This window comes from Bubalus bubalis, chromosome 4, assembly GCF_019923935.1.
Source record: "Bubalus bubalis isolate 160015118507 breed Murrah chromosome 4, NDDB_SH_1, whole genome shotgun sequence".
Lineage (NCBI taxonomy): Eukaryota > Metazoa > Chordata > Mammalia > Artiodactyla > Bovidae > Bubalus > Bubalus bubalis.
Genome location: NC_059160.1, coordinates 9,821,828 through 9,848,596, shown reverse-complemented (window position 1 = coordinate 9,848,596; position 26,769 = coordinate 9,821,828). Strand labels below are relative to the sequence as shown.

Sequence of the window (26,769 nt, the reverse complement as noted above, 5' to 3'; positions counted from 1 at the left end):
ACACACCATACACACATACATACAACACATATACAACACACATACCACACACACATACATACACACCATACACACATACATACCACACATATATAATACACAGATACATACACACCATACACAAATACATATCACACATACACAATACACACATACATACAACACATGCATACATACACACCACACATGCATACATACCACACATATACAATACAATACCACACACACATACATATACACCATACATACCACACATATACACACACACCATACACACACACATATGCAGCACACACATGCATACCACACTTACATACACTTCATACACAGAGACACATGACACATACACACACACCCCATACGCACACACATACCACACAGAGACACACATCATGCTGATCTCTCTCTGCCCCTCTTTCTCTCTGTCTCTTCTTCCCAACCCTCCATTTTCAACCAGCCCACCCCTAATGGACCATATACTTTATTAAAAATATATAGTTACAAACTCCATTGTCAATCTGGGCTGGGCCTATGGGCCCAGAGGGACCGCAGGGAGGGATGGCCCTTATCCTGCTCCTTGGGGTCCCACTTCTGCACCCAAACCCAACACTATCCAGGGGCCAAGGCAGCTGGCTCTAAGGGCCTCGAGGGACCAGCCAGCTGGGTGGGGAGGGGGCAGGGTGCCAAGAGAGGGCCTGCACCGCCTGGTCCTGCGGGTACACATGGCAGAAGGTGGATTCGGTGCCTCCATCTTTCCATTTATAGATATTTACAAAAGAAAGTCATGAGCAACAGACCACAGTCATGCAGAAGAAACGCACCCCCCTCCCACCCTCCCAAACTAGCCAGTGGCCCACCCCAGAACCCCAAGATGCCCACCCCCCAACAGTCCAGGCGCCTTCCCCAAGGTTCTGAGAGCAAAGGGGGAATGTCCTTGAAGGGTCGGTGGGGAAAGGGTGGGGGGTCTGGGGTTCCTGAGCTCGCCAGTGGGTAGGTGCTGGGGAATCGAGCCGACCAGACCAAGGGTGTCCTGGCCCTTTCCCAGGCCTGGGTTCTGGAGTCAGTAGGAAGGGCTCTCCCAGTCTTTGAAGCCCCCAGGTCCCTCCAGAAGGTCCGGAGCCAGGGTGAGTTCTGTCCTGAGTGTGGAGGGGGTGTCCTGGCAGCCCACCCCCCAGTGAGGCTCCTGTGGGAAGCAAGAGGGCGGGCTTGGAGGTCAGATGGCGGACTCCCTGCGGTAGGAGATGTTGTCCAGCGGGAGGGTGGCTTGCATGCGCTCCAGATCCAGGTGGCTGCCAAACTCCAGCATCCGGATGATGCCCGCCTCCTCCTTGGAGCCCGCCTCCAGGCCCAGGCCCGCAGCCACAGCGGCAGCGGCCGCAGCCTCCTCCTCCATCTCCTCTTCCTCCTGGCTCATGAGGGCCAGCTCGTTCTCGTAGCAGAAGGCACTGGGCGGGGGCGGCGGGGCGGGCAGCACGGTGATCTTGCTCTCCTGCAGCTCCCGGGCGGAGCAGCAGGGCGTGCCGGCCACCTCGTAGGTCTTGTGGAAGCGCGAGTAGTCCACTTTGTAGTGGCTCTTCTCCTCGAAGACCACGGGCTCAAAGCGGTGGCCCCACAGGATCTCGCTGGCCAGGTAGGAGCTGCGGGCCTGGGTGGTCATGGCCGTGGCCTCCACCATACCCTCCAGGATGACCACGATCTCGAAGTCCTCCGACTCCAGCTCCTCCTTGCCCATGCCATACAGTGGGCTGTCCTCATCGATCTCATGGACAATGATGATGGGCGAAACCAGGAAGATGCGGTCCAGGCCGATGTCGTAGCCCACGTTGAGGTCCCGCTGATCCAGCGGCAGGTACTCGCCCTCCTGGGTCATGTAGGGCTTGATGAGCTGGGCCCGCACGTGGGCCTCCACGATGTGGCTCTTTCGTAGGTTGCCCACGCGCCACATGAGGCAGAGCTTGCCATCGCGCACCGAGATGACGGCGTGGTGGCTGAACAGCAACGTCTGCGCCCGCTTCTTGGGCCGGGCCATCTTGGCCATGATGGTGCCAATCATGAAGGAGTCGATGACACAGCCCACGATGGACTGGACCACCACGGCGATGACCGCCAGCGGGCACTCCTCTGTCACACACCGGAACCCGTAGCCGATGGTCGTCTGCGTCTCCACCGAGAAGAGAAAGGCGCCCAGGAAGCCATTCACATGCATGATGCAGGGCTTGGGGGCCACCGGTGCCGCCCCACTGCCTCCCGCCGGGGCCCCCGCCGCGGCCCCTGCCGGGCTGGCCTCCAGGTCACCGTGGAAGAAGGCGATGCACCAGAAGAGGAGGCCGAAAAACAGCCAGGAGACGAGGAAGGCCGCAGAGAAGATCATGAGCATGTAGCGCCAGCGCGTGTCCACGCAGGTGGTGAAGATGTCCGCCATGTAGCGCTGCGACTTGTTGCTCAGGTTGGCAAAGTAGACGTTGCATTGGCCGTTCTTTTTGACGAAGCGGTTACGGCGTTTCCGCCGGGGCACGTGGGCCTGCCCGTTGCGGCTGTGCCCGTGCATGTCCTGAAGCCGGCGTGGTCACCTGGGAAGACGCAGGGCCTGCAGGGGAGAAGCCAGACACATGAGGTGCCAGGGAGCGAGTGGGTACTATGGGGGACGGCTCTCCAAATGCCCCCAGGGACCCAGGTTCCAGGGTGGCAAGGAACCTGCCCAAAGATGCCCAGGAGGGGAAAAGCCTGGACTAGGACCCAAAGTTTCCTTCACCCCTCGGGCAGAGTGTTAAGATGGTTCTGACAACAGCGAGAAAGTGCCTCTGTGGCCAGCCCAGCTCCAGGGTTGGGGCCTGCTGGACCAGTAGCTGAGGCCAGTGGGATTCAGGTCCGAGTCCCAGCCCTTCCTGCTGCACCCTCTGCCCATCATCCCCCCGCCAGAACCTCCTTTGATTGCTCTTCCTTTTCCTTCCAGGAGCTTCTGGATGCCCATCTCAGCACCGCCCCCCACCGATCATCCCACTGGCCCTGAACAGAGGCTGTTGTGAATGCTCTGGGTCCCGCTCCCCTCCCTGTGTTCAGCCTCTGCCCTTTGGGTCTCTCAAGGGCTGGACATTCCCTTGTCCTGTCCAGTTCAGCAGCCACTGGCCACCTGTGCCTTTTACATTCAGTTAAAATTAAATAAAACATCAGCATCAGTTGCCCAGTTGCACTAGCCACATTTCAAGGGCTCAGTAGCCACGTGTGGCTACTGGCTACCACGCCGGACAGAGCAGGTTCAGCACAGTCCCTTCAATGCAGAAGTTTCTTCTGGATAGCACTGGGACCCACAGCCCCACCTCAGTTCCTATCCTGTCCCCAGACTTGTCGGGAGCTGCGGTGGATGAAGACTCCAAAGTGGTGGTCAAGATGGAAGGAAGGGGAGCTCTGAGTTTTGACCCCCGGGTAGGCATCCCTATTTCATATCACAGGTGAGGGAATGGGGGCTTAGAGAGGAAAAGTGATCTATCCAAGGCCACACAGCAGGTAAGTGGGTCCAGATCCAGGAGTGTCTAACTCTTCAGCCCCCAGGCGCTGTCATTATCACTGAGTTTACTGTGTGGAGACCTGGGGCAGGGTGGAGGGGAGGAGGGAGGCATCATACTACTACTACCTAGCTATGTATATAACTGCAGACAACTCATTTCTCCTCTCTGAGCCTCAGTTTCCTCATCTGTAAAATGGGGATGAAAACACTGCCTCACAGGAACCCAAGGAGACTAGGTGCTCTGTGAAAGCCAGTGCCTCCTGCCTTCCTTCCCGCTTCCCAGGGAGCAGGAGGAAGCTGGTGAGAGGTAGGATTTGCCTGTCAGCGTCCCCAGCTGTTTCAGTGGAGGCGGCCTCTCACCCTGCTGGGTGGTGGGTGTACCAGCTGGCCCATGGAGGGCAGACCCCCCTATCACCTCTGCCTTCCATGGGGCCCCAAGAGAGAGATGGTGTTGTCCAGGGCCCCAGCTGGCTGGCAGGGCTGGGGCTGGGCCCAGGCCCGGGTTCCTAGTAACATTTTGGCCCAGAATTATATAAGGCTGGAAGTTTCTATTTTCTGTTCTATTCTTCTTCCTGATCTAATTGTGCATCTGTGGCAATGTTTATACACTTCCCCGGTTCAGGACAACTCGGTTGCCGCAGCAACCGGTGCGTGCCAACGCTGTAATTTAGAGATCAACGGCTTCAGCGCCTGCCTCTTCCCAGGAGAAACTCCCTCTCTCAGCCCAGGGAGAGCGAGCCCTGCCCCCCCCCCACCCCCACGGTCACCCCACCCTGACTCTGGGTTCATCTCCCTTCCCCCTCTTAAAATGAGCTCCCTGGACCCCCCCAGTCCTGGAAGTCCCAGATCCACCATGTAACTTGGGCAAGTTACTTGACAGCTCTGAACCTCAGTTTCTTCATCTGGAAAATGGGACCAGTGAGACCCATGGGTCTGAAGATCTCACAGGTGATGAATGGGGGTGGGCAATGCCAGTCCTTAAGAGGTCCTGGTTTTAGTTGGGAGTCAGCCCCTCTCTGCTACCCCCCTAGCATCCCAATGGCCAGGGCTCCAGGCGGTAGTTCCAAAGGGATTGGGGGCCAGATGTACCTCCTAGGCTATAAATGGCTTTCAGGGAAGTCTTCCTTCACTAAATATGTCCCTTTTCACCTTGTCTCATCATTGCCAATGCCTCCATGAGCACCACAGAAAGAACCAGAGCCCAAAGGAAGGGTTTCAAGATGAGTGATTTCAAGACCCTCATTTTGGTGTTTCCCTGGTGGCTCAGTGGTAAAGAATCCACCTGCCAGTGTAGGAAACTCAGGTTCGATCCTTGGTCCAGGAAGATCCCACATGCCTCGGAGCAACTAAGCCCCTGCAGCACAACTACTGAGCCTGTGCTCTAGAGCCCGGAAACCGCAACTACTGAGCCCTCGCGCCACAACTACTGAAGCCCATGCACCCTGGAGCCCACGCTCTGCAACAAGAGAAGCCACTGCAACGAGAAGCTGAGCCCTGCAACTAGAAGTAGCCCCTGCTCATCACAACTAGAGAAAAGCTGGGCAGCGGGCAGCAATGAAGACTTAGCACAGCAACCCCCCCCCCAAAAAAAACCCAACAAAACCCTCATTTTACATCTGAGGCAAGGAAGCTCAGAGCTGGGATGAACTTGCTAAGGGTCCCAGAGCAGCTGGGCCAGCCCTGGGCGATCACCTCAATCCCACTCCTGGAAGGTCAAGGTGCTCCTGGAAAGAGGAGCTTCCTCCCTGGAGGGGGTTGGGGTAGGGTGTGGGGTGTGGGAAGAGAGGGCCCCAGTCCAGCCAGGCAGGCCCTGGACCCAGTGGCCACGGCCTTGCAGGATAGAGCTAGAGGGGACAGACAGCAGTGATCTGAGCTTTGGTGGCTGAGGATGGTGGGGCCCAGAGAGAGTGAGAGTCCTGCCCTAGGCCACAACAGGGGCCCTCGGAGCTGCGGGCCTTGTCTGCTGCCCAAAGGGACTGGCCCTGACCTTGGGGATTCCTCTGGTGCTGCAGGAGAGGGCGCTCCCCGCTCCAGCGATGCCCGCTGTTTCCCATCCCTGAGTGGAAGTGACAGGAGTCTCAGTCAAGCCCCAGGAAGAGGCTCCGCTTGTCCCTGCCCCCATGCTCCCCACCCTCTACACTCACATCCTCCACTTCAACGCAGCCCCAGCCCCGCCCTCTAATCAGCCCCGCTTCATCGGCCCCCACCCTCTTATCAGCCCCTCCCTCCCATCAGCTCCGCCCTCTCATAGGCCCCGCCCTCTTATCAGCCCCGCCTTCCCATCAGCTCCACTCTCCCATCAGCCTGGTCCTCCAGCCCCAGCCCCACACGGTAGCCCGGTGGGGACTCTCATCTCCAGGCCCCGCGCCTCCTCTCTCGGTCACAGCACCCCATTTCCCGAGCCCCTGCCCTAGGCTAGGCCCTGGGCCACCCCCGCCGGGTGCATCAGCTCGGGATCAGAAACGTCCACTCCTGGGGGGCTGGGAAAGCAGACACCGAGAGCAGGTGCTGCCCCCAGGCCCGTCACCCTCCACCTCCGGGAGCCGGTGTGTGGCGTGTGCCCCTGAAGACCCTGGGCTGGTGAGAGGCCCAGCCCCTCGTCTGCAGTGACCCGTCCAGATACACCGCTGCCCCGTCACCGCAGCCCCTGCAGGAGCCGGGGTGGGAGCTGGGGCGGGTTGCGCTGTGCTGCCGGCACCAGCATCACCGCAAAGCGAGGAGTCCGACACTTGGCGAGTGCCCGCGGATCACTGAGGCCAGAAGATGGCCAGCTTTTCTGTCCCTCACTTGTCACACGGGTCTTCCTGGCGAAGGCACAAGGGCCAGAGGGAAAAAGTATGAAAGAGAAAGGGCCACAGATCATGGGAGAGAAGCGACGGGCATTGACAATTGGGCACCACCCCCCTCCTATTGAATATAGATACTTTATTAAAAGAGAGAGCAAGAGCCCTGGCTGTTCAGGTGCCTGCACCATGGCTACAGTTAAGTGTACTTTTCTGGAAGGCAGGGAGCTGGACTTACCCACTTGCACCGAATGTAGCTCTTGAGCACGTTCTGGAGAACAGAATTTCCAGAATGGGGGCCCTAAGGGTTGGCCCCCTGGCTGCCTCCCTGGGTGATCTGGGACAAGCCCATCCCCTCCCCGCTGGGTGCTTCCTGCCTTTCCTGTCCTTTATTCTAAGAGTGCAGCCTGCAACATCTTTCGTGGTGAATGTTCTTGCTTTTGGGGAAATGATGGGGATGGGAGATGCTGGTTGCTTTTTTTTTTTTTAATGTAATGTCCTTTCTTGGCAAAGTGGAGCATCGACAATGCTGTGCAAGTTACTTTTTTGAGGGGGTGGTTAAGTTCGCTATGCGGTGAACATCTGGATCCTAGACAACTAGGGAAACTGAGGCTGAGAGCAGGGCTGCAGCACGCGAGTTGGCAGCTGGCAGATACTTGAGCCTCTGGGAGGGAGTGAAGGTGACCAGCAGGGTTGTCAGCTTGCTCTCCTGCCCCTTCCTAGGGAGTTAAGGAGGGCTGGACCCTGCCTGCCAGGGGGTCCGGAGAGGCAGGAGGACCACCGCGCCCCTGTGTCCTCTTACTTTCCTTATGATTTTATGACACTGAATGCTCCCTCCTTGCCCACAACTCCTTTTGCTAAAAAAAAGAGAAGCTGCTAAAGTGGCAGCAGCTCCTGCAGGCTCCAGCAGCCCAGGCAGACTGTGGGGTGAGTCTCCCCACGAGCACCCTGCCCCTCGTGGGAGTCACAGTGGTGTCTGCAGGCACATCATGCAGGCCCTCCGGCCCCAGACAGCAGCAGCAGTGGGTCCTGAGACCCAGGGCAGGGGGGTGCACTCAGCCCCGAGATGCGGGAGGGAGGTGGGGGGGCAGAAGCCTGGATATAGGAAGCCCTTAGCCCAATGGCCCTGGAGAAGAAAATGACAACCCACTCCAGTATTCTTGCTTGGAGAATTTCATGGACAGAGGAGACTGGTGGACTACAGTCCATGGGGTCGCAAAGAGTCAAACACGACCGAGCGACTCACACTAGCCCAACGGCAGGACTGCGGGCATTCCTTTGGTGTCAGTGGAACAACAGAGAGGTGAAGGCTCTGGCCCGCGGTCACACAGCTCAGCGTGGGCCCTGCTGAACCTGCCATCCTTCTCGGTGGCCGCCCTCAGAGAAGGAACACTCTGGAAGTGCCAGCTCTATGCCAGGCGCTGCCTGGTCTCTCTCACTGAAGCATCACTGCAACTCTTTGTTAATTTAACAAGTATTTATTAAGCACCTACCACAGCAACAAGCAGGGCAATTATTTCTCTTCCCAGCTGAAGAATCACAGGCTGGGGGTGGGGTGGGGATGGGGGAGTAGAGATGGGGGTCACACAGCAGACGAGGCAAAACCAGGATTCTGACTCAAGCCTGCTGGCTCCAGGCCCTGGCTCACCCTGATTCCCAGCCTCTGGCCTTCCAATCACCTCTCACGATGCCCTATGCAACCCAGACCGCCTCGCGCCTCTCCCCAGCCCTCCAGGCTCAGCCCGAGCCCCCTGAAGTCTTCTGAGGCTGCACTGCCAGCTGCCAGCCCTGCTTCCTTGCAGCCCCTTGGCCATCACTCAACTTCTCTTCAACTGGATGAAAACATGGGCTGGTTAAAGCCTCACATTTGGGGCTTTAACCAGCACGTTAGGCTCTTGGGCTCAGTTCTGTCAGCCTTCTAGCATGTCTTCTGTGAACCTCAGTTTGCTTATCTGCAAAATGAACATGATGCTAACAATGCCTACCTCACGTATTTAATAAAAACATTGGCTGAGGGGTCAACAGGGCATTGCAGGTAAAACGCAAAGAATGAGATGAGATGAAAATGATGATGACGAGGATGAGGTAAGAACTCTGGCCTGGAAGACCAGAAACCCAGCTTCAAGACCCGGCTCCACCACTAACTGTTCCAGCCAGGGGCTCCTTCTCTCCATTCGTAAGATGGGGGACCGTAATAGCTCTGCGGCAGGAGAGTGGGGAAGAAGGAAATGGAATGAAAGAAGGGCCCAGCACAGTGTCTGTAATTAGGCAGGCGATGGGGTGGGTGCTTCTGAGTCTAAGCAGCCTCCCCCTGTCACGAGCCCTTCTTGGACCTGGAGGGGAGACTGACTCTTCTCCAGAGGGCGAACCCACAGGGCAATGCAGGTGGTGCAGGGCTGGGGTGGGAGGTATAATTTCCCTGGGGGAGGTGGGAGGAATTAACACCACTGTCCCATTTCCCAGCCCTCTGAGGGGCACAGGGCCTTCCTCTACCCCAGCTCTGACTGAGGCCTCTCAGGCCTGGACTATCTGGTTGAGGGATTGGGGGATTGTCCTTTAATCATATACACCCAGGGATTTGGAGGAGGGAAAAGACTTAATGCAGGCAGCTGAGCTCAGTGCCTCCAAGAGTAAGAGGCACTGAGGGCGCAGGAGGGTGTCCTGTCCTGCCCACGGCCCTCTGCAGGCCCCTGTCCTGCTCTGCAGGCCCCCAAGAGGTTGAACTATCTTCTCTTGACGAGTCTTGAGATCCCACACCTTCCCCTTCCCAGGGCAGTGACTCTGACTCTGGAGTCTCTGTGCCATTTTCTGACTGTGTGACCTTGGGAAAGTTACTTAACCTCTCTGGTCCCTGCGAGCCACATCCTTAGATGGGACGAATAGTATGTCTCACTGAAGAGTAAATGGGATCATGCACAGGTGCCCAGCACAGAGTAAGAGGTTGATAAGTGATACAAACAGTCCTTTTCTGAAACTCCATCCCTAGATTTCAGAAGTCCTGCCCTGCAGCCCACCCTGCACCATCACGTGGCCACATCCAACTTTTCTTCCACCAGCACGAGGGAGCAGGTGAATAAGAGCAGTGGCCTCAGACTCTCACAGAGCTGGGCGGGGAGCAGGCTCAGTCCTGTCTGGCACCAGCAGGATCCTTGACCTCTAAGCTTCAGTGTCTTCATTTGCAAAGGAACATAGGAATGCCTACCTTGCAGGGTGGTATCCTGAGGGCCAGAAGCAGATTGTCAACTGTCATAAAAGTGCAGGGCACACTGTGGGGACTCAAGAAATGCTCTTCCTCCCCCACACCTTCTTTGGTACCCCAAAATCCCACTGTACGCGCAGTCCCTCCCTCACTGGGCATGGTGTGACGGATCAAAATCCACACAGAGCAGTTAATACGCACTTGCTCTGGGCGGGCACTGTTCTGAGTGCTTTACTCTGATCAATTCCTGCCGTCCTCACCGTGACCTCAGAGGAAGTTTCCATTTTCAGCCCTACTTTATTTATTTATTTATTTTTAATTTTTTTTTTGGCCACACCTCGTGGCTTGCAGGCTCTTAGTTTCCCGACTAGGAATCAAATCTGTGTCCCCTGCAGTGAAAGCGTGAGTCCTAACCACTGGGCTGCCAGGAAATTCCCTGTCCCTGCTTTAGAAGTAAGAAAACCAAGGCACAGAAAGGTTCCGCAAGTTGCCAAAGGTCACACAGCTCACAAGTGGCAGAGCCAGGATTTGGGCCCAAGCAGTTGATGCCAGCGCACATCCGTTAGACAGTCTGCTCTCCTGGCCTTGGAGTAACGCTGTCACATCAAAAGTCTCTTCCACTTGGTAAGCATTTATCCCTCCTGCCCTTCTTCGTGCCGAGTTCTGTCCAGTTCAGTCTTGTCAGGAAAGGAGAAACTGGGTCAGAGGGCAAGCTGGGGCCAAGATCTGGGTCTCTGACTTCAGGCCTGGCCAGGTCTGAGCAGTGTGGGGCGAACTGGCTCATTCCTCCAGCTCTGCACCCCACCTCTCCCTCCAGCCATTCAGCCATCCGGTGAGCAGGTTTGGAAAGCGAATTCCCCAGAATGTCCAGATGGGCCTTCCGGTCATGGCCAAGTGGCAGGAGGATCCAAGGACCCAGCTCTAACCTGCAGAGATGCCCTCTGCTGAACTGCCGAGGCCTGGCCCCTTCTATGACTGATGGCGGCTCCCTACCCCCAAAGGAACCCCTTCTGTTGGCCAGACAGTCCCACCAAAGAGGCCCCTTAAACACCTTTGTCCTCTTCCTTATAGGAATTTGAAGGCGGATCCCCAAAGGCTTCTCTTTCCCAGAACAACCTCAGCTCCCTCACTAGTAGGGGAGCCAAGGCCTTGCTGTGGCTTCTAGGGACTCTCTCTGCTGCCTGCTCATCCCTCAAGGGCACTCACTCCTACTGCACACTTGCCTCGGTCAGGCACCACGTGGACTCATCCAGCTTCTGGGTAACACATAACCAGCATTTGCCTAGGCGGCAGCCATGGATTATAGCGAGATGCTTGAAGGAAAAGTATGGGGCGATATGAGAAAGAAGACAACGGGCCCTGCTTTGATGGGGGTCCCTGAAGGCCTCGTTGAGAAAATGATGTTTAAAACTGAGACCTGAGGAGTTGGTGGGAGCCAAGACAATCCGGAGAGTTGTGTGTCTGTGTGAAAGGTAGGTGTAGAACATTCCAGAAAGAGAATCTGCAGCAAGACTAGAGAGCAGGAGTGAAGTGAGCCAGAGGAAGGAGAGCTGCCCCAGAGGAGGCCCCGGGGAGCGGGGCGCAGGGCTGTGGAACTCACCCTCATGGTTACGGGAAACGGCAGGCGGTCAGGTTCTGCCTGGTTTGATCCTTTAAACTTTCACATGACATCTTTAAGACAACTAGGGATAAGCAGCCATTATAATAGACCCTTGTGTATCCACCACTGGGCTTCAGAAAAAAAACATCCTCAATATGGCCCCAGTGGCACCCCTGTCCTTGTCTGGCCTCAGAGGCCACCGCTGCCCCAGTGTGCCCGCATACTGGGGGATGAGATGTGCCAGGATGCTGTGTGGGGCACAGTGGAAGCTGGAGGTTGGCAACAGGGCTACTGCTGCTGCCCAGGCGGGCGATGATGGGCAGCTTGGAGCTGCGAGGGTAGTGGCAGTATTGCTCGAGAGAAGTAAACAGGCCGGGTCACATTCTGGACAAAGAGCCCCCAGGCTGTGGGGGTGGGCTACATGGAGGGTAGGGAAGAGGGGTGTCAGGAATAGGTGGTGGTGAGATGCTGAAAGAGGACCAGGTCTAAGGAGCAACAGTTCCCAGTGAGCAGTGGCCTTGGAATGGCCACATGGGGAAGTCCAGGAGACCCATCTGATGGGCACACCTCGGGGAGGTTGTAAGGTGTGAGAGTGGATGAGATCTCCTGGGCAGGAATGCTGGATGAGAAGAGAGGGGGGCTTGAGACCCAGCTCCAAGCATCTCCTGCACGTCAACGAAAACCTGGCTAAGCAGATGGAGGCCAAGAGGCAGAGGGAGGGGAATGTGAGGATAGCGGGGCCCTTGAAGCCAGGAGAAGGGGGGAGGTGAACAGAGTTGACCAGTTGACCAGACCAGCCCAGCCCACCAAAGCCAGTGGCCCCACCTGCCTTCCCCATTGGGACACATTCTCTCTTCCCAGCCAAAAACGGGTGAAGACTCCTCACTGGCAGAGGAGAAGGCAAGGTGCTGGGCAGAGCTGGGGGAGGAGGGGAAGGCAGGGCAGGAGCAGAGGTGACTTTAGGGCAGCCCACGACTGCCCTCCCCACCCCAGCTCCCCAGCCAGGGTGGGGGTGGAGATCCTGGCCAGCCCCTCCCCCATTGTCCCCATGACCAGCCCCTTCTGCATTGTCCCATCCTTGGCTGCTCAGCAAACACATCTCCAGGAGCTGGGGCTGGGCAGGTAGGTCTCTCAGACTTGCGGGAATCGGGGCTGATGCCCCTGGCTCACACAGGATTCCCTGGATTCTCCATGCGGCTCACAGGCCAAACCTGAGAAGAGGTGTGTGTAGCGGGGGTGGGTAAGGGGATCAGAGTTGAGCGCCAGGGGTAATTCGGCAGAGGCCACCCCGGGTGGCTTTGGAGAGCCACAGGACTGCTGGCGACAGTTGTGTGGGCCCTGGGACCAGGGCCACAGACAGGCAGGCACTTGAGGAGCCAGGTGCCGGGTGTGCCTGGCCCAGACTGGAAGCTGCCCAAACAGGATGGCGTGCCACGTAGCCAGGAAAAAAGGAGGGGGAGGCCGGTCAGGAGCAGTGTGGGTCTCTAAGATGTGTTTTTAAGTGAAAAAAAAGGCAACCATGGGGAACACTGAGTATAGTATCTACCATTTGTACAAAAAAGGAGACGGAAGAAATTTATAGATACACATATTTGCTCGTCTGGGCTTGTCTGCGGATGGAGACCCAGGAAACTGGTGACACGGGCTGCCTCCGGGGAGGGGAAGCAGGTGGCTGGGGAAGGGGTGGGAGGAAGAACTCTCACTGTATTCCTGTTTGTGTCTTTTTAATGTTAGAACCGTTTGAATGTATCACCTACAACAACAACAAAAAAGACACATAGAAAACTTTCAAATTAGTGTGTCCATATGTGTAGAAGGGTCATAGCATTCATAAGGTCCTCGAAAGGGACTATGATCCCGGAAGGCGAGAGAACAAACACTTCACTTTGGTGCTGACTGGCCTTGGAAAAACGTCTTAACCTCTCTGAATTGCTTCCATAAAAAGGGGAGGGATAACGCCCACTTCACAGGCATGTTGCAAAGATGAAGAGTGACCTTGGAGGGTAAACGGTTATCAGCTGTGCATAGACGCTTCTTGAAGGGGATGACTTGTCCTCCAGCTCTCTCCACAGCCCCTCACAGCCCCTCCTGAGAGCCCACGGTCTTCCCAGCGGTTCTCATGGAGGCCGCTGGCTCGCCCCTGCCTCCCTCCTCAAGTCTTCCAGGTCTGACGGCCTCTCTCCAGGTCACCCCTCTCCCAGCCTCTCTGTTCAGAACCCACTCAGTGTCCAGGCTCAGCCTCCACTTAAGATACCACCTGGCCCCGATTGCTCTCCTGCTTTGGGGTCAGGAGGCATCACGAACCCAGCACAGCTAAGATGGGAGGATCGCCCCTCACCTGCCTTCCCCATCTCAGTCTGTGACCTCCTGGGGGCCGCTCAGGCATCACACCTTCAACCCTCCCCAAACCCAAGCATCAGGATAACAGCACAATAACCAACATTTAGTGTTTACTCTCCCTAGGGAAGGAAACCACAGACAGAGGAGCCTGTGGCCTGCAGTCCCTGGGGTCGCAAAGAGTTGGACACGACTGAGCGATTAAAACAAGTGTTTACTCTGGGCCAAGCCCTGGAGGCTCCTTTGACCGTCATGACATCCCAGAGTTGGGTGCAGCTATTTTCATTCCCCACTGTCCCCCCAGGAGTTCAGGAGCTGCCCCCAGCGGGTGAACGGAGGGACTGAGACCTGGACTCGGGCCCCACGCTGAGTCCATCCAGCCTGCAGCGCCCTCCCTGCAGCCAGCCACACCCCCGCCGGCAACTCCGTGGGGTCCTCTCTGAGCCTCCTGCCTCCACTCCCCATGCAATCCTGTCTCCGCACGGGCTGAGGACCCACGTCACTCCTCAGCATGAAGCTCTGCTTCTCACCGAGCCCTCCTGCCCTCTGATCTCCCCTCTCCACTCCCACCCTGACCCCACGCCCACGCGGGTCTTCCTTTTTGTCCCTTTGGGTCCGTACATTGGCCGCCCCTTCTGGATAAGATCCTCCGAGACTCCCCGCTCGTACCTTCCTACCATTCCAGTCTTGACTCAAAGGCTGCCTCCTCCGAGAGGTCCCCCAGGTGCTCTCCGTCTGCGTCCTGATCTTCCGCACAGCGTTTGTCTGATCCAAACCTATTTCACCCGCAGTCTTTGCAAGTGCTGAGGGACCTCCACCCTCGGCTTCACCCCGAACCCCAGTGCCTGGCACACAGGGACAATTTATAAACATCCGACGACTGCCAAAACCAAGATAATTTCAGCTTGTCATAATTCCCGTAAAGGACCTAAGGAGGGTGATGTGACAGAACGTGACCAGGAGGAGCTATTTTTGTCACCAGAGTCAGGGAGAACCTCTCAGTGGAGGTGGCCTCTGAGCGGGGACCAGAAGGAGACCTTCCGCAGTGCTGGAGCGGGGCAGGACGTCTGGGGCCTTGGCCTGCGCCTCACGCTCTCATGGAACACTGGCTTCTTTGCAGGTGTCCCCAGGTGTCCTCCCAGTGGGGTGCCCAAGGTCCTAGGCCCAGAAGAGAAGCTCCAAGAACAGAAGCGGGCAGTGGTGGTGTGGGCCACAGGCAGGGTCAGCAGGAGAAAGCGGTAGACAGGCCTCGGAAGGGCCAGAGACAGCAGTAGGAACAGTCCTGCTCATCCACAGCCATGAGGGACTGTCGCTCTCAGAATGCCTACTATGTGCAGGCAAAGAGCTACAAGCTCACCCGTCATTTTTGACCATCTGAGCTGGCTCCTGAGGCCAGACTCTCAGACTCCATTTATTCATTCCTTCATCACCCTAAAAACATGCTGAGCTGGAATGGCAACCGCCCTCCTGCCTGATGCTAAAGCTGAAGCTCCAATACTTTGGCTATCAGATATAAGCGCCAGCTCATTGGAAAAGACCTTGATGCTGGGAAAGATTTAAGGCAGGAGAAGGGGACAACAGAGGATGAGACGGTTAGATGGCATCACCGACTCAATGTTCCTGAGTTTGAGCAAATTCTGGGAGATGGGGAAGGACGGGGAAGCCTGGCGTGCTGCAGTCCATGGGGTCACAAAGAGTTGGACACAACTTAGTGACTCAACAACAACTCCTGCCTGGTGTGTGTCCAACACAGTCCAGTGCCTTCCCTCGGAGGGCACTCTGTGAATTATTGTGGAATGAATAAACATTTATTAAGCAACCTACTGTGTGCGGAGAGAAACAAATGAATACGACAGCACTCTGCTTTGCTGAGTTCTGTGTACAAGTATCTGCAGACAGGAGGAGAGGGTCCTCACGGCCAGAGGGCTTAGAGAGAAGGTCCCCGGAAAGACATGGAGCAAAAGACATTCCCCAAAGGGGAACCAGGGCTGGGCGGGGCAGCAAGTGGGACCTAGGACTCAGGGTGGGATGATTAACCAGGAGGCTCAGGGGCCTGGAGCTAAGTGGGCTACTGAAAAAAGACAGAGAGGTCTGAGGAGAGAAAAGCAGCAATTTTTGGCACGTACATTCTCAGAAACCAAACATCCCAGAAAAAAATAATCTGGACACTCAAGCCTTTCTCAGTGGCGCTTCCAAGATTTCTACACAGAGGAGAAGCTTTCCAACTTTCTGATCAAGACCCAGAGTAAAAGCAAACATACTGTACTTGTTACACAATACGGTCCATATATTTTAAAAGCTGAAATAGGAGCCTCACCCTATTCGCTCAGTTGGTAAAGAGTCTGGCTGCAATGCAGGAGACCTAGGTTCGATCCCTGGGTCGGGATGATCCCCTGGAGAAGGAAATGGCAACCCACTCCGGTATTCTTGCCTGGAGAATCCCATGGCAGAGAAGCCTGGCGGGCTACAGTCTATGGGTTCGCAAGAGTCGGACAAGACTGAGTGACTTGCACGCACAGGAGCATCACAAAGTAATATTTGCCCTCACTACATATAAGTGTTTGAAATCTTTTTATTTCATTAAAAAAAATAATAAGTAGTGGACCCACAAACTCAATTTCACAACCATTAACAGGTCAGGACCTGGACACAGGTTGAAAAGCACAGACCTTCGTGGTGCTTAGGAGCTGTGAATGGTTTGAGACGGGATCTAGAGCTTATCTTGACGCTGTGAGTGACTATTCTTGGGTCGTGGGCTTTTTTCGGGGTCGGGGGCACAACTGTGGGGTGAGTTGTTGGAGGCCAAGGGGGAATATTTGGACAAGACTGTCAGATCCTTACGATTATAGGACCACTGTGCTGTGGCCCAGACAGGAGTGACTTCAGTTCTGGGTCCAATCCCTTCCCCGGTTCTGGGTTAGAACCCACTGCTGTCCCCTACAACAGATGCTAGAGCAGTTGCTTGCCCACCTCCCATGATAGGGATCTCAGCCCCTTCTCAGCAGCTCCCTCGAGTGTGGGGAGTGAGGTTGTGCCAAGCTATTAGGGCAGCTGATGACTAGAAGTCCTTCCCAGGGCTGACTGTCTGTTCTCCCTGTCCCCTGGCCTGTTATCTCAGGGATTCGGGCCAGCTTGAGCACGAGGCTATGGCCTGCTCTCTGCTCCACTTGGGTCCCTCTCCTCCCTGTGGCCCGGCTCCTGCCCTGTGTCTAGGGGGTGGCCCTGGGGCCCAGCCAGAGAGAGGCTCTTTCCAAGGTCAGCTGGCCTCAGGATCTGCAGCTGCACAGCCCAGCGCTGGTGCTCAGCCAGCCCTGCACCCCCACCCAGCAGGTCTGGAGGGCTTAGCGGAGAGATCAGGTGCCGACACTCAACACGGCCAGAGCAGCAGAGCCTGAAGGTGATGGCCGAGGACCTGGAAGTCTGCCAAGAGTGGCCACTGAGTGGGCGGGACACACAGAAGCCCATGTCCACAGCAGGCCAGGTTATACTCCCAGGCTCACGAGATCTCCCTGGTGACCTGCAGGCACAGGGGCGCTAGCCCACCCAACGAGTCAGGGGATGGAGGCTCGGAGGGGTGGAAAAGCTGCTTAAGGCCACACAGCTGCTCAGGGGTACGGTTGGACTTAAACCCAGATTTTCTGTCCCTCACCCACAGGGACCATGGAGGCCAAAGGAGTGCAGCCTCAGGGGGAGCAGGGGAGAGCTGGTCTGCCTCTGGGAGGGGAATAGGCTGGAGTCCTCGGGCCCCAGGGTCAGAGCCAAGGCGACAGGGCCAGGCAGGTAGCAATTAGCTGAACCTTCCAGACACAAGTGGGCTGCACCAGGAGATGGGGAGCTCCGCCTGAAAAGGGTGTGGGGGGCTCTGATGCCCATGCGTGAGTGACTGCAGCTGTGTCTGCCCCCTCCATGTTGCCCACAGCAGGGCCCCTGTAGCTCTGGGCCTGCCACCTCCCTTGGGTGGCCTCATGGAGTTCCCAAATTTCTGACCCCCATCCCATCTGTGCCCCAGGCTGAGTGACACCTTAGCTCTTCCAGGCTGGGGAGGGAGGGCTAAACTCCTCAGGGCTGCAGTGGGAGAAGGGAGGCTCCAACAGGAATGTGGGGTGGGAGTTGGAGAGAAGTTGCCGGGTGGGGTGGGGTGGAGACTTCACTGGGGCATCCCAGATGCCAGATGGTAAAACTTGGTGCCGATTCTGCCTCCAAGACAAGGTTGGGTGAACACCCCTCGGAAGGCCTCAATCTCCCTATCAGTAAAATGGGATCAGCCCCTCCTGGTGGACACAGCCCCTCCTCCTTGGCCTCGCTAAGGTCCTCTCCCATCCTAGTAGCCCGGGTGGGGCTGGGTGGGCACGAGAACAGATGGGGTAGCAAAAGGAAAAAGCCAGGCTCTCCCCCCACTCCACTCCATCACCAGAGGTTGTCCCTTTACACAGAGGAGCAAAGAGAGGTTCCCAGGGGACGTTGACCTGGTGAATGTCACTGGGAACAAGTAAGTGATCGAATCCCAGGCCTACCTGACTTGGGCAAACTTCGCTCAGCTGTACCCACTGTGACAAGGGGGGCTACTGCGCCTGCCCTTCTCTCCCACCTAGGGGTTTTCCCCAGGAGATCAGCTCATCCCCCGCATAGATACAGGGAGCATCTCACGAGACAGGGGGTGTCGGCAGCCCTAGGAGGGGAGAGGCAAAGGAATCAGAAGGAGTCCTGGGCTCTGGTCCAGCCCCAACTCTGTCACCCTCGCTGTGTGACCTTGGGCAAATCACTGTGGTCTCTGGGCTCCCAGCAGAGTGCTAGAGAAAAAACAGACACAGGAGCAGGCCAAGGCTGCAGGGTAAAGGTGAAGAGAGTGGCCTCCATTGTCCAGGGGCTATTTCTGCCCAGCTGCACCCATACTCCACCACATCTTGCCCCTGCCCTTCTGAAGTCCCTCGGACCCCACACCAAGGCCCACCCAAGCAGGCCTAGACCCAAGCTGCTGGGTGATGGGTCACCATGGCAACGCCGACTCCCCACACAGCTCCAGCTGGGGTCTGAACCACCAGGGTCCACCTTTCTTGGTAGCCCCGCTCCTTGACCTGCCAGTGTCCCTCATGGGTGCCTCCCCCTGCTCATGGGCCAGATGTCGCAGCATCTGGAGTAGGGCTGGTCAATGACTGGCCAGGTAGCCACGGGTGCAGGGTGGGGAGGGGATGGGCACAAGGAGAGGATGGAGAGCCCTGGCCGGACAGGGTGCACCGTCCTTCCCTCGGGGGCCAGATGGAGGGGTGAAGGGTGCCTAGAACTGGGGCTGGGTGCATTCCCAGCAGGACAAACAATACATGGTTCTTTCCACCTGTTGGACCTGGAGCAGACTCTACTTTCACTGAGCCTCAGTTTTCTCATCTGGGAAGTGGGAGTGATGGCCTTCACAGGGTGCTGCGGAGGATTAAGTGAGATCACAAACATAAAGTCCAGTGTAGAGCCTGGCACATCTGACTGTGTCCCGCTCCTGCAACTGGACCTCTGGGAAAACCTCTGTCACCCCAGCTGCCATCCATCAGAGCCGTTCACATGTATGAGTGTGTGAGTGAACGGATGTGAGTGTGTGCAAGCGTGTGAAAGTGTGTGTGATAGTGGGCCAGAGAGCACAGGAGTTAGAGGGGGTGTGTGTGTGTTGGGAGGGGATGAGACAGGGGGAAGCATGGGTGGGGGCCCTGGGGGCCGCACCCCAGCGCTCCTCCCACCCGTTTGCCTGGCCTGTGAGTCCTGAACAGAAGCAGTGGTCTGGGAGCCTGGCAAACCCGTTCGGTTTCAAACCGGAGTCTGGTCGCTTTCCATTTGTGTCCAGTCGGCCCCTCCCCCTCGTGGAACCTTAGTTTCCCGGTCTGTGAACAGACAGAATCATCGACGCCCAAGTCAGGTTCAACATGGGGACCAGACAGCGGGCTGCGGGGGCAGAACTGGCCCAGGCCCTTGGGAATGGGGCCGGGGGAACGGGGCGAGACCCAGAGCTAGCTGGAGCGTGAGCTCTCCCGCCCCCTGGCTGCACCCCACCCACCACCCCGGCAGTCTCTTGTGTGCGCGCCTGCAGGAGCGCGCGCGTGCGCGCGCGCGCGTGTGTGACTCAAGGTCTATTCATAGCTGAGCTCCACCAGCTGCAGCGTCACAAGCAGAGGGGCCTCAGCCCATATTATTATTTCAATTACCATCTGAATTAAAAGTTTGAGCAGTGATCAGCCCACGTAGCGAGGAGAAGAGGGAGCAGGAGAAAAATAAAGATGAAAAAGAGAAGAAGGGCTGCACTCCGAGATCCCCCCCACACTCCAAGGAGGACTGAGTGGCTGAGGAGGCTTAAAGGTTATGCCAACCCCCAGGATTCCTGCCTGCCCCTCGCCCGGGGGCCCAGGGTCCTCGTGGGAATGGGAGGAGCATTTCTAGAGGACAGCCCAACCACAGCTACTTTGTGGACACAGATCACCCAGTCCAGATTCTTGACCACCAAGCTCAGAGAGGGTGAAGAACTGATCTAAGGTCACACAGGGAGCCACACCCACGGCTCCTGGCTCCAAGACCCTCTCTCTCAGCAGACAGGTCCCACCCATGGTTTCTCCAGACCTCGCATGTTGTATGCCACCGACAGCTGCGGGCAGCCCCAGGTCAGGACCAGGGAGGACAGAGGTGGACCTGACGCCCCCATTGGCTTCTCTCCCTGCTCCCTTCTCCCTGTTCCCAAGGCTGGCTCCCCCAGCCCAGAACCACGCACGTAGCTCTCTGCCAAACCACCCGCAGTCTGCACCCTCAGCCCCAGACCTCACTCCACCATCAGCCCAACCTTGCCGCCAGTGCAGGGGATGGAGCCCTGGCCCAAATCTAACTGTTCAGTCACCTTTGGGCAGGCCATTTGCTGTCTCTGAGCCTCCGTCTTCCCCTTTGTAAAATGAGTTTTCTTCCTAGGCGCATGTCTATTTCTATATCTTCAGAATGGAGCCCTCAGAGGATCTCTGAGGGGGTGTCATGTTGTGGGGGCGACACGCCATCTCTTGCCAAGCCCCAGCCCAGGGGAGGGACATTTTCCACTCTTCCTCAAGGAAGTCCCAGGGACAGCCCCAGAGAATCGGACTGGCCCGCACTCAAATCCAGGCTCCTCCACTTCCCTGCTGTGTGACCTTGGACAAATCACAGAGACTCTCTGAGCCGTGGCTCCCCCATCTGTAACACGGGGACCTCGGTTCAACATTGTGGGGTTGCTGGGAGGGTTAAATGAGAAGGCTTTTTACAAAGGCTCCTAGCTTGATGTCTGGTGCGACGCTGTTTCTTTCTGGAAGCCGGTAAGTGACGGGGCTGCCTCCCAGCCCCTCCTGGAGACAGCAGAGACCCTGGAGATCTTGGAAATGAGGATGTTATCAACCTTACCCAAAAAGCAGGAGTCACCAGCTCAGGCCCCTGGCAGGTACTCATCTGGTTCTGCCTGAATAGCTCCTGGAATGAAGGGCTCACTACTTCACAAAACATCCACAGAGGCACCTCCAGCTCTGGGAATCTTCTAGAAGGGGCCAGAATCTTCCATCTTAACCCCCAATCCAGCCTGTCTCTGATGGAGACTGCCTGAAACGGGCTTGAAAATTAGTCTGAAAGACAGCTTTTCAAATAGACTAAGCAAGGGATGGGATTAATGGTCAGAGAAGGTGGGAGTGGGACAGCCAAGAAGCAGGCAGGGAGGAGGGAGGGACCAAGGGTCTCTTGGAGCTCCTTAGAGCTCCTGGGTCCTGTCTGGGCTGGGCTCAGCCTTCCACAGGAGGCGTGTGTGTGCCTGTCTGTCTCTCTGCTTGCAGCTGGGGCTGGAAGCCAGCAGCTCTGGGTTCAGGCCCCAGCTCTGCTTCTTCCAACCCCAAACCATCACTGTGACCTTGGTGGGGTTTACTTCCCTCTCTGGGCTTAAGTTTTCATTTTTGCAAAATAAATAAATAAGACTATCAGATCAGTGATGTAAGTGCCAATCCTTCTGTCTGAATTGAAACCCTGTCTTGTCAGTGGCTGCTCAGCTTGCACCCCACCTCCAGGCTGGCGTGCCAGGAGCCATGGGGTCTCCGAGTGTCTGGTTTCAAGCCAGAGACCTTGTCTCTTCCCTCATGCTCCTCTTTCATGTCTAGTACCTTTTTCACATCCAGTGCTTTTGAGGGCTCTATCCCAGCCAGCCCTATTTTACAGGTGAGGAGATGGAGGCCTAGGGAAGTGAAGTCACTTGCTCAAGGTCACAGAGAGCCAAAGTTCAAAACTCCTACTCTGTGACCAAGAGAGCAGCAGGACTCAAGGGCATCTGTTTTCAGGAGAGTCACCAAGATCTCAAATGGCCAATTGTTTTCTATCCAGATGTAGACTCTGCCCAGGGTGGTTGTGTCAGGGGGCTGCCCAAGGTCACACAGGCCAAGCAATGACAGATTGAGGTCCAGAACCCAGGCTCCCTGCCTCCCGGGCCTCACCCTGCCAGGGGGACAGCAACACGGTCTGACCTCCTGCCCTGTTCAGGGATCGCCACGATTAGACCCTCATCCTGCCTCAAGGCCTGGCTTGGTGGCTTCCAGAAGCCCTCAACACCTGAGACTGAGGGGGAAGAGTGAGCAGGAAGACAGGAAAGAAAGTTGAGGGTTGGCCGCTTGCCCCCAGCCCTCTGTCCCTCCCTCTCCTTCTCTCCTCGTGCAGGGGGAGCGGCGCTGATGTAATGCACTCAGCTTTGGTCCCGGTGCCAATCTCAGAAGAGAGACGACAGATTGCGTGAGCCAAATTTGGCATCCTAGGGGGAGAAGCATGAAAAGTGGAGATGTGGAGGAGAGGAGCGAGGAGCCTGGGAGGTGCGGGAGAAGGCCCCCTGCCCAGCAGACCCCCAAATGCCTCCCTCCTTCGACTCCGGCCCCCTCCTCCTCCCTAGCTCAACCTGGGCTCAGGGCCTCCCCTCCTCACTCTGAGGGGCCAGCCTGGCTGCTCCCTGGACCCTCCAGGCCCAGTGCTGCCGGTCCTGCCTGCCCCCCTACCCCCCCACAACACACTGCTCCAGCTCCATTTCCCACCGCCGCTAGTCTCCTGGTTACCATGTTGCTGGTTGTCATGTCGCTTACATGTCCTCGTGACTCAGTGGTCCCCACAGAGGGGCCCCCTCCTCCTCACACCCCCCACAGCACACGCCCCCGCCTCCCCCAGATCCACATTAAGAACCAGCCCGCCCTGTAAGCCTACACAGTTCCTCCTCCCCTTCCCTGTTAGATCCTAAGCTGAGAAATTTTTTCACAGCATCTCCTGAAGCGACTTCATTCTCAGCTCTGCAAATGTCTGTTAAGAACCTACTATGCTCTGGGCTTGTGTCCGCTGCTTCCCAAGACCTGACATAGTCTATAAATCACTCAGCAACCCAGTGAAAGCAGTACCATCAGTACCACTCTCCAGTTGGAGAAACTGAGGCTCAGAGAGGTCAAGCGAGAGGCCCAAGGTCACCCAGCAGAAATTCAAAGCCAGCTCTGTCTGTTCCGAGTCACCCTCAAAACTTTTTATGGGAGAGAAGCTTCTCATTCAAGGGTAACCCAAAGGTTCCTGAGGACTAGCTCCCAAGCCCCAAGTCCCTCCTCTAATTCTGAACACTCCTCTTCTTGGTCAGCCCTATTTCAGGCCATATTCCCCTCTCCTCATTAGCTCTTCATCTTCCCAAAGGTAAAAGGAATCCTCACTCCCAACTGCTCAGTGCGTTCCCCAGCCTGTGAACAGCTCTCAGCTCAGGTGAGTTAAGGCTCCCCCACCCCGACTTGGAGGTCAGTGGGACATGCAGTGGTGTCCTCATTCCACAGATATGGAGGCTGAGGGTCAGGGAGAAGAGGGACTTGTCCACTGTGCTGGCTCCTCAGCTAGCTGAGCTGATTTCTAGGAGCCTGAATGGAGGATATACAAGGCCCACTGCCTGGCATGGAAAACCCCAGAGAAAGCCCATCCTCTCAGTGGAGAACAGAGTAGAATGTTCTAGGTTCGGCCTTCTGATTTGGCTATGGGTCAGCTCAACAGCCAATAGCCTTGGCTCCTGCCATGTTGCACCTCAGCCCTTACCCCACTGCTCTCTTCTAAATTTTGTTCCCTTCATCTTTGTCCAAGCTGGGGCCACAGTTTGGCTCTCAGGCCCCCAAATACTGCTAAGAGCTCCCCCAAATCCCAAAGCCCTGGACGTCACAAGACTGGATGTGGGGGAGAAGCAGAATAGACATTTTACACACACACACACATGCACACATACTCAGCAGTCCAGCTCCTCTCTGAACCTTGCATGGATGACTCTTGGGCCTCCCTCTCTTAGTTCCCCAATACCTCAACCTGCTTCTTGACACCCTTCTGCTCTTGAGGCCCTCACCTGCCAACTTAGCCAGGCTACCCTCCACCTGTCTCTCCCCTACCCCCAAACCCTCCCCATGGTAGAGCCTGGGCTCTGGAAGCAGAAGTGTGATGGAGATGCTGGTGGGGGGAATGCTGGACACTGTCGCGGTTGCAGGGAAGTTTCCCTACTCCAGGGCTCATTCAAACCTCTCTTTCCTGGGGGTTCTCCGTCTGGGCAGGGAAAAGCAGTCTAGCCTCTCTCCACAGCCTGCCTCCCACACTGTGAAACATGAACTGCCTTCTTCCCTGGATACCCGTCCACCCACCCTAGGGTCTTGGGGTCCAAAGTAGGTACTCGAAACACAAGTGGGATTTTGTTCAGGCAGGGCCCTTTGCCAACAGGCTGCAGTTGGGGAGATGGAAAGGAGACGGACCCTTCCCCCCTCCCCCCTTGCCACAAGTCACCTGCCTCGAAACTCCTCCAAACCAGTGTGACAACTGGAGGTGGGTGGAGGCAGAGAAAGGTCATGGCCGGGACAGGAGGTCAAGGCGCCTTTCCCTCACCTCTACCCCCGTTTTCTGGCAGACGCCCAGACCTCGATGCTTCCGACGACGACGACGGATAGAGGACAAAACTCACCAGATCCCGGGGAATCGCCTGACCGCGCTGAACGCGCGCCTGGCAGCGGAAACCCGGGTTAGAGATCAGGTTCAGAGTGAACGGGGCCCGAGCCGCTAGGTCCCGGGACACACAGACACGCACGAGGCCGGACAGACGGACGGACAACGCCAGCGGCGAGCGCGGGCCCGGCTTACCGCGGGGCGCAGGATCCGATGAGTCTCCGGGAGGCAGCGAGCAGGCTCTACATCCCAGGCGCGATCGGGCGGGCGGCGTCCCGGGCGGGGAGAGGGGAGTCCCGGCACCCCCTCCCCGCGAACTCGGCGGGCCGGCCCCGCCCCCCCCCTCCCCAGCTGTCTGTGGGTCTGTCCGTCGGTCCCCGGGTCTCCCGGTCTTCCGGCTGTCCCGCGCCGCTCCCCGCGGGCTGCCCAACTTTTCAGCGCTGCCCTGTGCCGCGCCCTCGGCGCCGCCTCGGCTTCAGCATCGTCGGGCCCCGGGGCCGGGGCTCAGAGCGCAGGGGTCCGGGGACCCATGGCGCTGGCGCCCCCCGCGCCCCCGCCTCGGGCGCCTTCCCTTCGCCGCCCCCACCGTTCTCTCGCTGTCCCCTCCGCGCAGTCGCCCGCCTTGCGCTCGGATCCCTGCCCCGCGGCGCTCGCCTCCAGCCCCTAGACCCCCGCGGCCGGCAGACCCGGGCTCCGCCGCCACCTCCCCGCCGCGCGCTGGTCTCTGTCCCTCCCGATCTCTGCCGCCCCCTGGGTCTCTCTCCCCGCGGGTCCCGGTCTCCGTCTCCGTCGCCCTCCCAGTCTGCTCCCTGCCGTCCTCCACCCCTGCCCGGTCTCTCCCTTGCGTGTCTCTCTCTCTCTGTCTCGCTCGGGGTCTCTGTCTGTCTCTCTCTCTCCCTCCCACTCTCGCTGCGGCCCCCTGCGCTCTCGGACCCAGGCCCCCGTCGCCTGCGCCCGGTCCCCGGCCCGCCCGCCCGGGAGCCCGAGCTCCCGCCGCCCGCGGCGCGCCGAGAACTCCCAACTCGCGGCACCCGCTCCGCTTTGCGAGACTTTCGCCCCTCCTCACACGTGACCCGCGCCCCACTGCGGAGGCCGCGCCCCCCACCCTCCCAGCCCTGGAGCCCCGGGCGGCCCGCGGGGCCCGGCCCTGCCCCTTTCCCCTCCGCCTAACCGGGCATCACACCCCGGTCCCAACCGCCCGCCGGCTGGGACCGAGCCCGGGCTGGGGGGCCGCGCGGTCCGCTCCTGCCCGAGATCCTGCCCGGGTTTTCCTCCTCGCTCCAGGAGCGCTCCTCCCGGAGCCCATTCCGATAATCCGCTCCCGGGTTTTTTCGTCCCCCTCACCCCTCTATGGGCAGGTGGAGAGGGTTCCTTCGTGCAGCGAAGGGACTGTGGGTGGGAGAGGGTCGGTACCCGGCTCTGTGGCGCCGGGCCGCCCCTCTCTGCGGTCCCCTTACGCTCCTGAAGGACGAGCAATTAAGGACCCTACACACCCCGCTCCCGTCGTCAGAGGTGTGACCCTGCTGGAACGACCCTCACAATCAGCTGGGTAGTACCGCCCCGTCTTACAGACAGGGAGACTGAGGATCAGAGAGGGTCACAAGCTTGCCCAAGGTCACCCAGAGGTGGACCAAACCCCAGGCTCTCTTTCTCTGCATCCCCATTACCCCAGAGTGTCTCTAAAAGGGAAGATCGCGCGTTCTCGCCCTGAGTAGCGCCAAGGTTTGGGCCCCACACTCGACGTGGGGCGAAGACCACAGCGCTTCGTAGTCTCTGGCTAGTCAGCCACTTCCATGGCCTTTCTGTCACCTCACTCCAACACTCTCAGGATGCAGGAGGTTGGAAGAGGCAGGGTAGGAGGATGAGAGAATGCCTGCAGTTAGACAGCCAGAAGGACTTCCCTGGGAGCCTGGACATCTCTGACTGGCCCCAGTTAAAAGACAGAGACTGAGGCACCCCAACGCCAGACTGAGAACTTATTGAATACGAAATCTCTGGCTCCTCCTTCAAGCCGATTCTCTGAAGTTGCGCCAGCCACGGGAACCAGAGCACTTGGACCACCATGACGGTTTCCAATCCCCGCAGACCCTCCCCACCTGAAAGCATCCAGTCCCGACTCCTCCATGTGGTATACAGACAGGTCCCACCTTATCCCACACCCCAGATACCCACACATACATCCTGGTTCCTATGGATTCCAGAACACACCAGATGCCTCCACACCTCTCTGCCTTTGCACATGCTGTTCTTCCTGCCTGAAATGCCCTGAGAATTCCTGTAGTTGCCCAGTGCAGCCTCCACGCCGCCTCCCCTAGGAAGGCCTCCTGCTGCCCTCAGCAGAAGTCACCCATCACCTCTTCATTCACTCATCCAGCACTGGGCACAGGTTTGGTTCTTG

The 26,769-nt window shown here is 57.7% G+C and overlaps 1 protein-coding gene across 2 annotated transcripts; it reads right to left on the bottom strand.

Moving 5' to 3' along the window:
• Positions 1-465: 465 nt before the first annotated feature.
• KCNJ4 (potassium inwardly rectifying channel subfamily J member 4) lies at positions 466-25,024 on the bottom strand. Of its 2 annotated transcripts, none has more exons than XM_006071333.4 (2): positions 24,567-25,024; positions 466-2,587 (listed from the first exon to the last, which is right to left on the bottom strand). In XM_006071333.4, the coding sequence occupies exon 2, from the start codon at positions 2,546-2,548 to the stop codon at positions 1,214-1,216; it is 1,335 nt and encodes a 444-aa protein (XP_006071395.1). In that variant the 5' UTR covers positions 2,549-2,587; positions 24,567-25,024; the 3' UTR covers positions 466-1,213. The 2 variants fall into 2 exon arrangements, with proteins under 2 accessions (XP_006071395.1, XP_006071394.1); XM_006071332.4 differs by lacking the exon at positions 24,567-25,024 and adding an exon at positions 14,094-14,274.
• Between the last annotated feature and the right edge of the window lie 1,745 nt (positions 25,025-26,769).